The 11,904-nt window shown below is 33.1% G+C and overlaps 1 protein-coding gene across 1 annotated transcript; it reads right to left on the reverse strand.

The window, feature by feature from the left end:
- Positions 1-366: 366 nt before the first annotated feature.
- LOC132721364 (mitochondrial ubiquitin ligase activator of nfkb 1-like) lies at positions 367-11,447 on the reverse strand. The gene is made up of 3 exons (XM_060705650.1): positions 11,260-11,447; positions 2,063-2,265; positions 367-1,520 (listed from the first exon to the last, which is right to left on the reverse strand). The coding sequence occupies exons 1-3, from the start codon at positions 11,368-11,370 to the stop codon at positions 782-784; spliced, it is 1,053 nt and encodes a 350-aa protein (XP_060561633.1). The 5' UTR covers positions 11,371-11,447; the 3' UTR covers positions 367-781.
- Between the last annotated feature and the right edge of the window lie 457 nt (positions 11,448-11,904).

An 11,904-nucleotide genomic window follows, 5' to 3' on the forward strand; every position in this document is an offset into this window, starting at 1 on the left:
TTAGTAGAAGTCCACTACACAATGTTTCATGCAAAATATCTAACCTCTAGCCTTTGTCAATTTATGAGAAGATGATTTTTTAAAGTTTTTACTATATACATAGAAGGAAATTCTATGACACCCCAGATGCAGGGCCAATTTTGACAAAATTTTTAGTTTTAAAAACATTGACCAATTAGTAAAGGAGATGTTGATTGAAACATTAGTTGATGACGCACAACAGACACAGTCCAGTCACAATAGCCCACCATGAGTTTATAGATCTCAGGTGAGCTAAAAATGTATTTAAAACAATATATCAATCCATATAATTTTGTAGGGGTCCATTAGATCATGTTACACACAAAATATCTGAACTCAAAAGACTTGTTGTATCATGCAAAATCTTTTATAAAAATAAATTTTATCATGTCTTTATAAAACAAAGTCACCCTTTGGTTGGGGAAAATTGATGGTGTCATTTCCGTGAAAATAGGCTCGTGCTCCAGTATACTCATCCTACCAGTATAGAGAGGGACCAAACAATGCATCTTCACATTCTGAGATCACACCTTATACTGCCTATTGCTAAAAAATATTGTTAATTTTGAGATATTGAAATGACCTGATTAAACACTGAACAATCAAAATTAATAACCAGACATGTCCATCATTCAAAGCAGCAAATTTATAGTAAATCCTACAATTGTACTCTGACATCTTTTAACAACATCGTTAGGATTTTAACTATGATTACCATTTAAAAATCTTATTTGAAAAAACTACAATTTGATATTTGTTACTATGGATTATAAGTGGTTAAATATCTATCAACATCCTGGCGACACACAGGACACTTCAAAGGCTCGGGTAAAATTGTAACACATTCCGCACAGAGACATATATGTCCACAGTCTAGCAGGACAATCTCTCTCGGATTCGATAAACAAACCACACAAGAGCTACTTATATCATTATCACTTTCTTCTCTTTGATCTTCGGTTTGACGTCGTAATTCACGCACACTGTTGATAAAATCTTCACGAATTCTTTTAGCTTTAAATATTTTTATCTGTTTATAAATAATATGTATCAACAGAGCTGTACCTATAGCACCAGCACTTAGCATGAAAAACTTTACCCAAAAGGACTTATTTTCAAGTTTCTTTATTACCTCACCCCGGCTCAGTTTTGTCAATATATACATCTGACCATTTTTCGGAGGTTGAAGTTGTAATTTGTTATCAAGGTATGCTATTTCTCCAATTCCTAGAAGTAAGGTATTGGTAAGTAACATTTTTTCTGTCTCGTGATATCCTTTGCTTACATCGCCGAAAAGATGATCCATGCCACGTGAAAGCATATTGCCTCCTTCAACAGGTTCAAATACATCATGGGTAATTGTTAGATCATCCAACAGGAAGTTAGCAGTGGTTGGTTCTGTGACAAGAATTTCGGTTTTTGCTTCTTTTCCCAGCCAGCGTTTAATAGTAAATGGAACGGTCTGTATCTTGTCCTGAATGGTATTTTTAACATCTGTCCTGAAATTATATCAAATGGAAAATCCTGAAATATGAAACAAAGCCATTCAGCCAACAATTCTAACAAGTTTTGATTAAATTTGCATTGAACTTCTACCAGATTCACTCAATTCAAGATCTCTTACACTTTTTTATCATAGCAAACTATATTTTACACAAGTATAAATCATTTCAAAACATCTACAGGCTTGAGCAGCATTTAACCTTCACAACTAAAATTTAATGTAACAGGCAAAACCTACATAACTTTTCACTCAAAATTGTGCAGGTTCATATTTTTATTTGAAGACAAAAGATTCAATATTAATACAAAAAGATCTTTACAAAAACCAAAATAAATTCTGTTTTGCTACTGTATTTTAGCATTTCTTATCATGCACTTAGTCAAAAAAAGTCAAAATATGCAATATACAAAATAAAACATCAATGAAAAACTTTCAAATAAAAATTTGGCACTATATAAATGTTTAAATTAGACCTTTAATCATAAGACAGGTGCTTCAGATTCCACTCTTTTACTGTCTGTGTCTACATGTACTTACCAGATACCCTGTAGCCTTTTCGATTTATGTTCAGTTATTATTATATGCTGCATAACCCCAGTCTTTCCCTCGGCATGTCTGCTGTGTAACACTTCTCTCACCGGCATAACTTCCCCTTCAACACAAGCATATGCCAGACATGATGATTTGCCCTCAGATAGCTCTTTGACGAGGCTGTCATCTAGCTTACGATATGGTGCTTTCTTAAAATAAACAATATAACTCTTGTTACATTTAGCAATGATGGACAAGGAAAACATTTATGCTTTGTTCCGTTAAACTATTTTTGTTCTTCCTTTTTTTGCACCTGTATAATAATAAATATATGGTCTCTAAAGATTATCTGATAACTTTACATGTAAACACCAAGATTGATTGAAATATTCAAGAAAACGCAAATTAAATGAAACCGAATCTCTTTTAGCTACCCTTGAAACACTTAAGATTAAATCTTCATAAAAAAGATTAAAGCTTCCCTACTACACAATGTGATTTAAGAGTTGAAGTGTCTTGCTCCCTGAAGTACCAGCTTTATAATTAAAGATTGTGCTCTTTTAACCAGCAATAATATTAAACTGTTGCAATGTTCAATTTTGTAAATAGTGATCTGGAATGGTAACTACATGTTTACATAGTGAGCAGTATTTATTGGTGTCCTTGTGGGGACTGCAAAATTTTGGTGCTACTATTAACTATGTGTATCTTATGACTGTTAAAAAGTGACATTATGCCCATATATGAGTGAAAATGGCATGTGTAAAAGGTCAAATTCACAGTAAACTTTAGATTTTGCCATAATTGCTTTCAATTTTATAGTTAATTCATGTGTCGTATAATCAAATTAACCAATGTGACTTACTTTCAGTAGGGCGAAATATCACAAACATTGTATGTATAGCCAATTTTATTCAACTCAACAGCGAAAAATGAGCATGTCACTTTAAACAGTTAGCAAATCTGCTATAAAGGGGGCACAGATTAAATCTAATTGCCCTTTAGAGGAGCCTACCAAATATAATTGCCTCAACTGGATAGATCATATAAGGATGCTTAACAATCAAGTATGCTACCAGGGCTTTTTTAACAGGTTGGGGAAGCAGCCCAGTCCTTAATTTTGGGGAAAAATTACATGGTATATTTGCAAAAGGGGAAGAAAAAACTTGATGTAAATTCAATTTTTTGGGAAAACTACATGATTTTAAAGAAATTTTATTTGGGGATAAGCAGCCCTATACCCGCCCCTGTTATAGAAGGTAAAAAGGCCTGGCTACCAATCAAGTTTGCATACAAAATCAGGAAATTTTCAATATTGTTTCATTATCTGATATTTCCTTGAGCTAATCCTGTAAGAGCATGTATTACATTTTAGCTATAAATATCAAATGACAATTTACATAGTTAAAATTTCAATACCATATATTTATATAATCACCCTGTATTTTATACCCATTTGAACCTTCCTCAAAACACTTTACCATTAAAAAGCAATAACTTATGCATGTAGTTGGAAACATTTGCGAACAATCAACTTAATGAGGTTTAGATACTATATCCTAAAGATGATGCACTTGTTGAAGTAAAACTTTGATGTAACAAAAGTGTTTATGTCTAAATTTTGGGCTAAAAGAATATGGTGGCAGTGACTTTTCTGAAATTTTTTAAACAACCTGTGGCTTTCTGAAGGAAAATAAAAGCTGTCACGCAAAAGTGACAAATGCCCCACGCATTGCAGAAAGGTATTATGAAAAGAAAAGAGAATGAAAATAACTAATTGCTTTATATTGTTCTTGTGAAATGAAGTGCTTTATAGCAAACTTGTCACCTTGGGATAAGACACATCATCTTGATGTGGTAGACATTTATGCCAAGTTATTTTAAAATCCTTCAATGCATTTTAATGTTACAGTTTGGAAACTAATATGTACCTTCAAACTATTCTTATGAGTATAAGTACCTTTAAACTATTAGAGTGACCTTGACCATGGAGGTAGGAACATGGGTCTTGACCAGAGCTGCATTACTGGTACTGGTACTGGTACTGCAGTACGTACTGCAGGGATTTTGCAAGTACTGGTACTGATACTGAATTACTCTTACAAAATTTTGCTACTACTGGTACTGGTACTGCATTACTGTCTTAACAAGAGCTGTCCGTAAGACAGCGCGCTCGACTTTTTTATTGCTTGCCAATAAAAAAAGTTTTTGCAGTAAAAGGCAATACAAGAATCTCTGTATTTTTAAAGTGAACAATGGCCATGAGCATTAAGATATTTAGTGAAGAATTATTTTATTATGACATAATTTATGGTAAAGTGAACAAGTGGATAGGAATGAATTTTTTTAGATTTTTTAAGTTTTTTAGTGCTTGCCTATAATACAAAACATTGACAGTTAAGGGCCATAATTCAAATAAAATCTTTGACAGAATTACCTTCTCCTGGACATGTTTGGGAATCATGATTGTAAACAAGTATTCCAACTTTCAAATTAATATCTCAAACAGTTCAGTCAAAAAGTGGACTGGTACTAAAAACTTAACCAAGATTCTAAGTCGATAAAAGGCCTTAATTTTTAAAACAAATCCTTGACAGAGTTACCTTCTCTTGCGTACAGATGGGGGTAATGATGTGAAATAGCATTAAAAGTTTCAAAGCAATATCTCAAAGGGTTAAGGCAATAAGTGGATTTTACCCATATTCAATGTATTTTCTAAGTCAAAAAGGGGCATAATTCTGTCAAAAACCTTGACAGAGTTATGTCCTCTTGTCTGTTGATGAAGGTCGTGATGGTAAACAAGTATGGTCAGTTTCAAAGCAATACCTCCAATGGTTTTGAAATAAAGTGAGGTGGTACAAAAAACTTAACCAAGCTCAATACACTTTCTAAGTCAAAAAAGGGCCAAATTCTGTCAAAAACCTTGACAGAGTTATGTACTCTTGTCTGTAGATGGAGGTTATGATGGTGAACAAGTATGGTAAGTTTCAAAGCCATACTTGTAATACTTCTGAAATAAAGTGGGGTGGTACGAAAAACTTAACCAAGGTGTGACGCCGACGCCGACGCCGGGGCGAGTAGGATAGCTCCCCTTTTCATAGAAAAGTCGAGCTAAAAACTGGTACTGCTACTGCATTACCCAGTACTTTTGGTTTTGATAAAAATTAAAAAATAGCAGTAATTTTTCTCATAAAATAAAGCTGTAAATTACATTAACTATATTTTATTTTTGTGAAAAAGTAAGTTATCAAATATAAAGATAATTTGCTGCAATCTTCCTTCAAATGTTAACATAGTATTCATCATAAAAAGCACCAAAGACTTAAAGTAACAAGAGCTGTCCGTAAGACAGCGCGCTCGACTTTTTTAGTGCTTGCCTATAAAACAAAACTTTGACAGTTAAGGGCACACAAGACTTTAACTAGGAATTTCTAAGTACAAATCAAGAAACATTTTCACAGAGTTATCTTCTCTTGCTTACAGATAGGTCTCATGATGGCACATAAGAACTCCAACTTCCAAAGTAATATCTCAAATGGTTAAGTCAACAAGTGGACAAGAATGAAAATCTTAACTGAGTTTCTAAGTCAAAAAGGGCCATAATTCAAATAAAATCCTTAACAGAATTACCTTCTCCTGCCCATGTTTTGGGACCATGATGGTAAACAAGTATTCCAACTTTCAAATTAATATCTCAAACAGTTCAGTCAAAAAGTGGACTGGTACTAAAAACTTAACCAAGATTCTAAGTCGATAAAAGGCCTTAATTTTTAAAACAAATCCTTGACAGAGTTACCTTCTCTTGCGTACAGATGGGGGTAATGATGTGAAATAGCATTAAAAAGTTTCAAAGCAATATCTCAAAGGGTTAAGGCAATAAGTGGATTTTACCCATATTCAATGTATTTTCTAAGTCAAAAAGGGGCATAATTCTGTCAAAAACCTTGACAGAGTTATGTCCTCTTGTCTGTTGATGAAGGTCGTGATGGTAAACAAGTATGGTCAGTTTCAAAGCAATACCTCCAATGGTTTTGAAATAAAGTGAGGTGGTACAAAAAACTTAAACCAAGCTCAATACACTTTCTAAGTCAAAAAAGGGCCATAATTCTGTCAAAAACCTTGACAGAGTTATGTACTCTTGTCTGTAGATGGAGGTTATGATGGTGAACAAGTATGGTAAGTTTCAAAGCCATACTTGTAATACTTCTGAAATAAAGTGGGGTGGTACGAAAAACTTAACCAAGGTGTGACGCCAACGCTAACGCCGACGCCGGGGCGAGTAGGATAGCTCCCCTTTTCATAGAAAAGTCGAGCTAAAAATTAAACTAAGATAAACAGACTCAATAACTCTTTACCCTAAAATATCCTTATAAAAATCTTTTATTACTTTGTATTAATTGAACAGAGGTGTGAAGGTGTGAAAGGCAACAAAAGACTGTTGTGTTTTAAATGAAAAATGTTTGCATTGTATTTATACAGTTGACTGGTAACTAAACAATTAGATATGACATGAATATATGTTGTAAATGTTGTTTGTAAAAAGTATGTTAAAACTATAAAGTTGTAAATATGTTATGTTAACTTTAAAGGAACTCCACTGAGGTTTATAAGCCTAAAACATAAACATTTTAATTTTTTCACATAGATTAACACGAGCACTTTAAACAAAAATAAAAATAAAATATAACAAAGAAATATACAAGAAATGCATTGAAAATCATGTTTGTGCTATTCTCAATCTGATTTGAGTGAAAAGCGTTTTCAACGCTTTTCAAATTTGGGTCATTTTTCACTATTATAATAATTATTCTGGAAAAATGGAGCTAGCTAATGATCTGAAATTTTACACATAAGTTATTAGGATAGATCTACATCAAAAATGGAGTAATAATCTCAAAAAATTATTTCAAGTCCTGTCATTGTCAAAAAACCTCAGTGGAGTCCCTTTAAAGTAAATGATGATTTTATTTCTTTGCTGAATAATATTTGCAATTATTTGTTTGACACTGTATTTATTCAAACTTTGATGAATATATAAAAGTAATGGTACTGATACTTAATTACTTCACCAAAAAAAGTACTGGTACTGCAGTACCGAGCTAAAATCTAGTACTGGTACTGGTAATGGTACTGCATAATTTGCCAAGTACTGGTACTGGTACTTAAGTACTACACCCTTAGTACTGATGCAGCTCTGGTCTTGACACACAACATGACGTCTTCATCTGGTAGACATTTGTGCCAAGTTATTTTTAACAAAGTTACAGTCTCGACATGAATGTGTATCTACAAAGTATTCTTGAGAAAATGAGTACCTTCTAATTGAAAGAGTCACCTTAGATGTAGGAACATGGGTCTTGAACATGACATGTCATTTTAAAGACAGACATGTGGTAGACATATATGCTACTTTATTTTCAAATCCTCCCATGCATAAAAAAGTTACAGTCCAGACACAAATACTCTACTGGTAAGAATGTCAAACCTTCAATTTGTAAGTGTGATTTTGATCTTTGACTAACGGACATGGGTCTAAAATGAAACACATCACCATAATGTGTTTGACTTTTGTTCCAAGAATTTTTAAAATTCTTCTATGTATGACGAAGCTACAGTTTGAACACAAATGTGTACATGTACAACCTCTAAGTGTGACCTTAACCTTTTCGGTGGTGATATGGGCCTTAGCCATATGACACATTGTCTGGATTTGGTAGATACTTGTGCAAAGTTATTCAAAAATCTATTAATGAACAACAAAGTGACAGTCCGGACAGGAATGTGTACATCCTTCAAATTATAAGTGTGACCTTGACCTTAGAGGTAGGACATGGGTCTAGAACCCGACATGTCGTCTTGACGAAGTAGACATTTATGCCCAGTTATTTTAAAATGCTTTGATGCAATACAAAGTTACAGTCCGGACATGAATGCGTGTACCTATAATCTCTAATAGTGATAGAATGAACCTTCAAAATGTAAGTGTGAACTTGACCATTTGAAGAAGGGACATGGTTCTTGGATGCAACAAAACATAGTGATGTTGTAGACATTTATGCCAAGTTATTTTGAAATCCTTCGATGCATGACAAAGCCACAGTCTGGAGACACAAATGTGTGTACCACTCAATTCTAATTGTGATAAAGAGAAACTTCAAAATGTTAGTGTGACCTTGACCTTTGAGGTAGGGACATGATTCATGATGTGACACATCGTCTTTATGTGGTAAACATTCATACCAAGTTATTTTAAAATCCTTTGATGCATGACAAAGTTACAGTCTGGACAGGAATGTGTGTACCTAGTATTAACTCTAATTAAGATAATGTGAAACTTCAAAATGTTAGTGTGACCTTGACCTTTAAGGTAGGGACATGATTTTTGGAAGCGACACATTGTCTTGATGTGGTGGACATTTATGCCAAGGTATTTTAAAATCCTTAGATGCATGACAAAGTAACAGTCTTGACACAAATGTGTGTACCTATTAACTCTATTGTGTTAATGTGAAACTTCAAAATGGTAGTGTGACCTTGACCTCTGAGGTACGGACTTGTTTCTTGACCGTAACACATCATCTTGATGTGGTAGACATTTGTTCCAAGCTATTTTAAAATAAAAAGTCTTCAAATACCAGTACTTGAAATTTAATCATTTTTTTAATATTTTTTTTAACTGTTCAGGAGGCCAGATTTTGTACAATGCTATAGATCATGTTCTTGTATATGACGATAAGGTCAACTTTGATGAATAAACTTCTGTCTGGCCTGTTTTTTATCTTTAAGTGTAGCAGTCTTAAAATAAAATTATTATTTATTTTCAACAAATAGATCTAGCAAATCATTTTGAAACAAGAGCCAAGGTCAATTAAAGGTCAAGGTCGTATCTAAATTAATCAACTTTTGGCCACAAGTGTTGTTTGGTCCACATATGAATTTAATCCGTACATATTAAATAACACAATAATGACATTTTAACCAAAATTCAATAATTTGACTTTTATGGTCAAGGTTATTAAAAGCTGCTCAAAGTCAAGGTCAGCTCAACCTTTTAGAACGTCTTAACCCAAAGGTTGTTTTGTCCAAGTATGAAGATAATCCATTGATTAATTACCAAGTTACAGCCATTTATAAAAATAATCAGTAAAAATTCAATAATTTGACCTTCAAGGTTAAGGTCATACATGAGTCAAGGTCAATTTGAGCTTGATATACATTAATGTTCTAACTCAAGGATGTTGTGTCTAAAATATAACATGAAGTTAATCCATTCATAATTAACAAAGTTATAGCCAGTTACAGGGAAAAAAAATAAAATTTCAATAATTTGACCTTCAATGTCAAGGTCACTTATGGGTGAATGTCAAGGTCATTTATGGGTGAATGTCAAGGTCATTTATGGGTGAATGTCAAAGTCTTTCTGATAAATTTGAAGGTATATCCTAAAAGATTCTGTTCATGTTTGAAAACAATCCTTTCAAAAATAACTAAGTTAAAGCCACTAATAGCAACAATCAACAAAAATTTAGACATTTGACCTTGAAGGTCAAGGTCATTTTTTGAAGGAAGGTCAAGTTTATTCGGGTGTGCCCCAAGGGTTATTGTGACCAAGTATGCAGACAATACACCAATTAAGAACTTAAAAAGTCATGATCAAGGTTAACAGTCCAGAGTGATCAGGGATCACATGTGTCGCCTTCTGAAAGCCATTGAATTGCATGTTACAGTTAATGTGTAGCAGGAGTAACAAAAACCTGTAAAAGGTCAAAATACACTTTTATTCAAGAGCAATTTATAACCCAGCCAAAAATCATTCAATCAGAAAACCTATGTAAAATGCGCAAATACTTGAGCTACTGATCAATCCTATAGGGCTAAAGTTTCATTGAAATTGTATAAGGGGCAAAAGTGGAGTAAACTAAATGGCCATAACCCTGACAAAAATTATTGAAACAGAAAATGCCAACGATAAGCGCAATTTAAGACTTGGTACTGATCATTCCTCTGAAGTTTGGACGAAATTGCATCAGAAAATTTTTGAGGAGTAGGCCTAAGCAAGTTTTGTGACGGCCAGACAGACAGACAGACCGATGGACAGACAGACGGACGACGGGAAAGTGATCCATGTAGGCCTACGTACGTCGCAAAACTCTGCAGAGCTAACTAAAAAGGCCTTTTTTAAAGGGACAATTTTAGCGAGACACCTGTTTAAGGTGATTCCGCTTTGTCAGCCATGTTTGTTTTCACAAAGTCTGTCCAAAGTGAAAGTAGGCCAAAATTCATATAACAACAAAGCTCTTATTTTAAAATGATGAACCATTTGAAAGTACACTTCCAGGTTTATATTTTAAGGACAATTATAAACAAAAATAAAAATGATAACAATAAGAATATTTACCTTGAATGTGCTACATTTCTGAAGACCAAAAACATTCTGTTGCAAAGTTTTATGCACATTTCATGAATGGCAAAATCCTTTTTTAAGTCTGTTTTAGTGCCTACAAAAGCTATTTTTTGCAGCAAATACAAAAATGTTTCAAAACTTAACTCCAAATAAATCCATATCTCATGTCCTTCTAAGCACATGGCCTCCATTATTTTTTGTAAAAAAGTAGTGCAAGAAAACAATCATCATTTATAGCCTTATGAACTACAATTAAAATGAAAACACAATCAATCTTTAAAATCTAACCTTTTTTATGTGTAGCAGTGAAGTGTGTCTGTTTGTCATGTACACAAGAGATAGATAAATGATGTTTATTTTCATGGTACTACTTTTTTACACATGTCATGGTGGCCATGTTTTTTCAAGGTCAGATAAACTACTTTCCTAAGGTTTATATTTTTAAAAGTTTTTTGTATTTTCTGCAAAAAGGAGCTTTTGTAGGCACTAAAACAGACATTAAAAAGGATTTTACCATTCATGAAATGTGCATAAAACTTTGCAACAGAATGTTTTTGGTCTTCAGAAATGTAGCACATTCAAGGTAATTTTTCTTATTGTTATCATTTTTATTTTTGTTTAAAATAGTCTTTAAAACATAGAACTGGAAGTGTACTTGCAAATGGCTCATCATATAACAATGTGAGCTTTGTTGTTATATGAATTTTGGCCTACTTTCACTTTGGACCCACATAGTGAAAACAAACATGGCTGACAAAGCAGAATCACCTTAATCAGTCACCGTTACAAATTATTATACCTTTATTTCATCTGCCGACCTGTTAATTGTCTTAAACCATCTATAAAATATGGTGAAAAATATTAAATCTACACCAAGGCCGATGATAGATCCGATATCTGACCCTGTCATCTTTGCAAAACAGAAAACAGGAAACAGAAACTTTTTCAACTTTCGAGTTCTGTCTCCATGAAAAGTTCGCACTCGGGTCAATTCGGCTCCCAGTCATCTCGGCCCTATACCAACTCGAAACACGAAACAACTCGATCGGCTCAATATTATATATTACTGGTAATGATTGCTTTTATATGTTTTCATTACTTTCACATGCTTTGATATTTTCGCGTTTATAATACTTAAATTATTGAAATATACAGCAAAAGTTTTATTTATGAAATAATGTGAATTGGTAGTGAAGGAAGAATTTACCATTTATAAATTTATGTTTGCCAACTCTGGGACTTTTTAAAGCCTCAGGCCGATTTTAGATATTTTTGCAGAAAAAAGTAGTTCAAACAAAATATTGTGTAATAAATGAAAAACAGTGTTTAATATAGTTACATATATTGTTACAAAATTCAACCAAACACTTAATTATTTATAGATTAATATTATATAAAACAACATATGTCTTAAACAGAGATAATTTTTAACAATTATAATCTT

This window comes from Ruditapes philippinarum, unplaced genomic scaffold (genome assembly GCF_026571515.1).
Source record: "Ruditapes philippinarum isolate M1 unplaced genomic scaffold, ASM2657151v2 ctg197_1_1_1_1, whole genome shotgun sequence".
In the NCBI taxonomy this organism is placed as follows: Eukaryota; Metazoa; Mollusca; class Bivalvia; order Venerida; family Veneridae; genus Ruditapes; species Ruditapes philippinarum.

Coding starts and splice junctions, on each gene's coding strand:
- LOC132721364 (XM_060705650.1), bottom strand. CDS start 11,370: ATGACAGGGTCAGATATCGGATCTATCATCGGCCTTGGTGTAGATTTA. Junction 2,266..11,259: donor GGTCGGCAGATGAAATAAAG/GTATAATAATTT, acceptor GTTTATTTTAAG/AAAGCACCATATCGTAAGCT. Junction 1,521..2,062: donor AAAAGGCTACAGGGTATCTG/GTAAGTACATGT, acceptor ATATAATTTCAG/GACAGATGTTAAAAATACCA.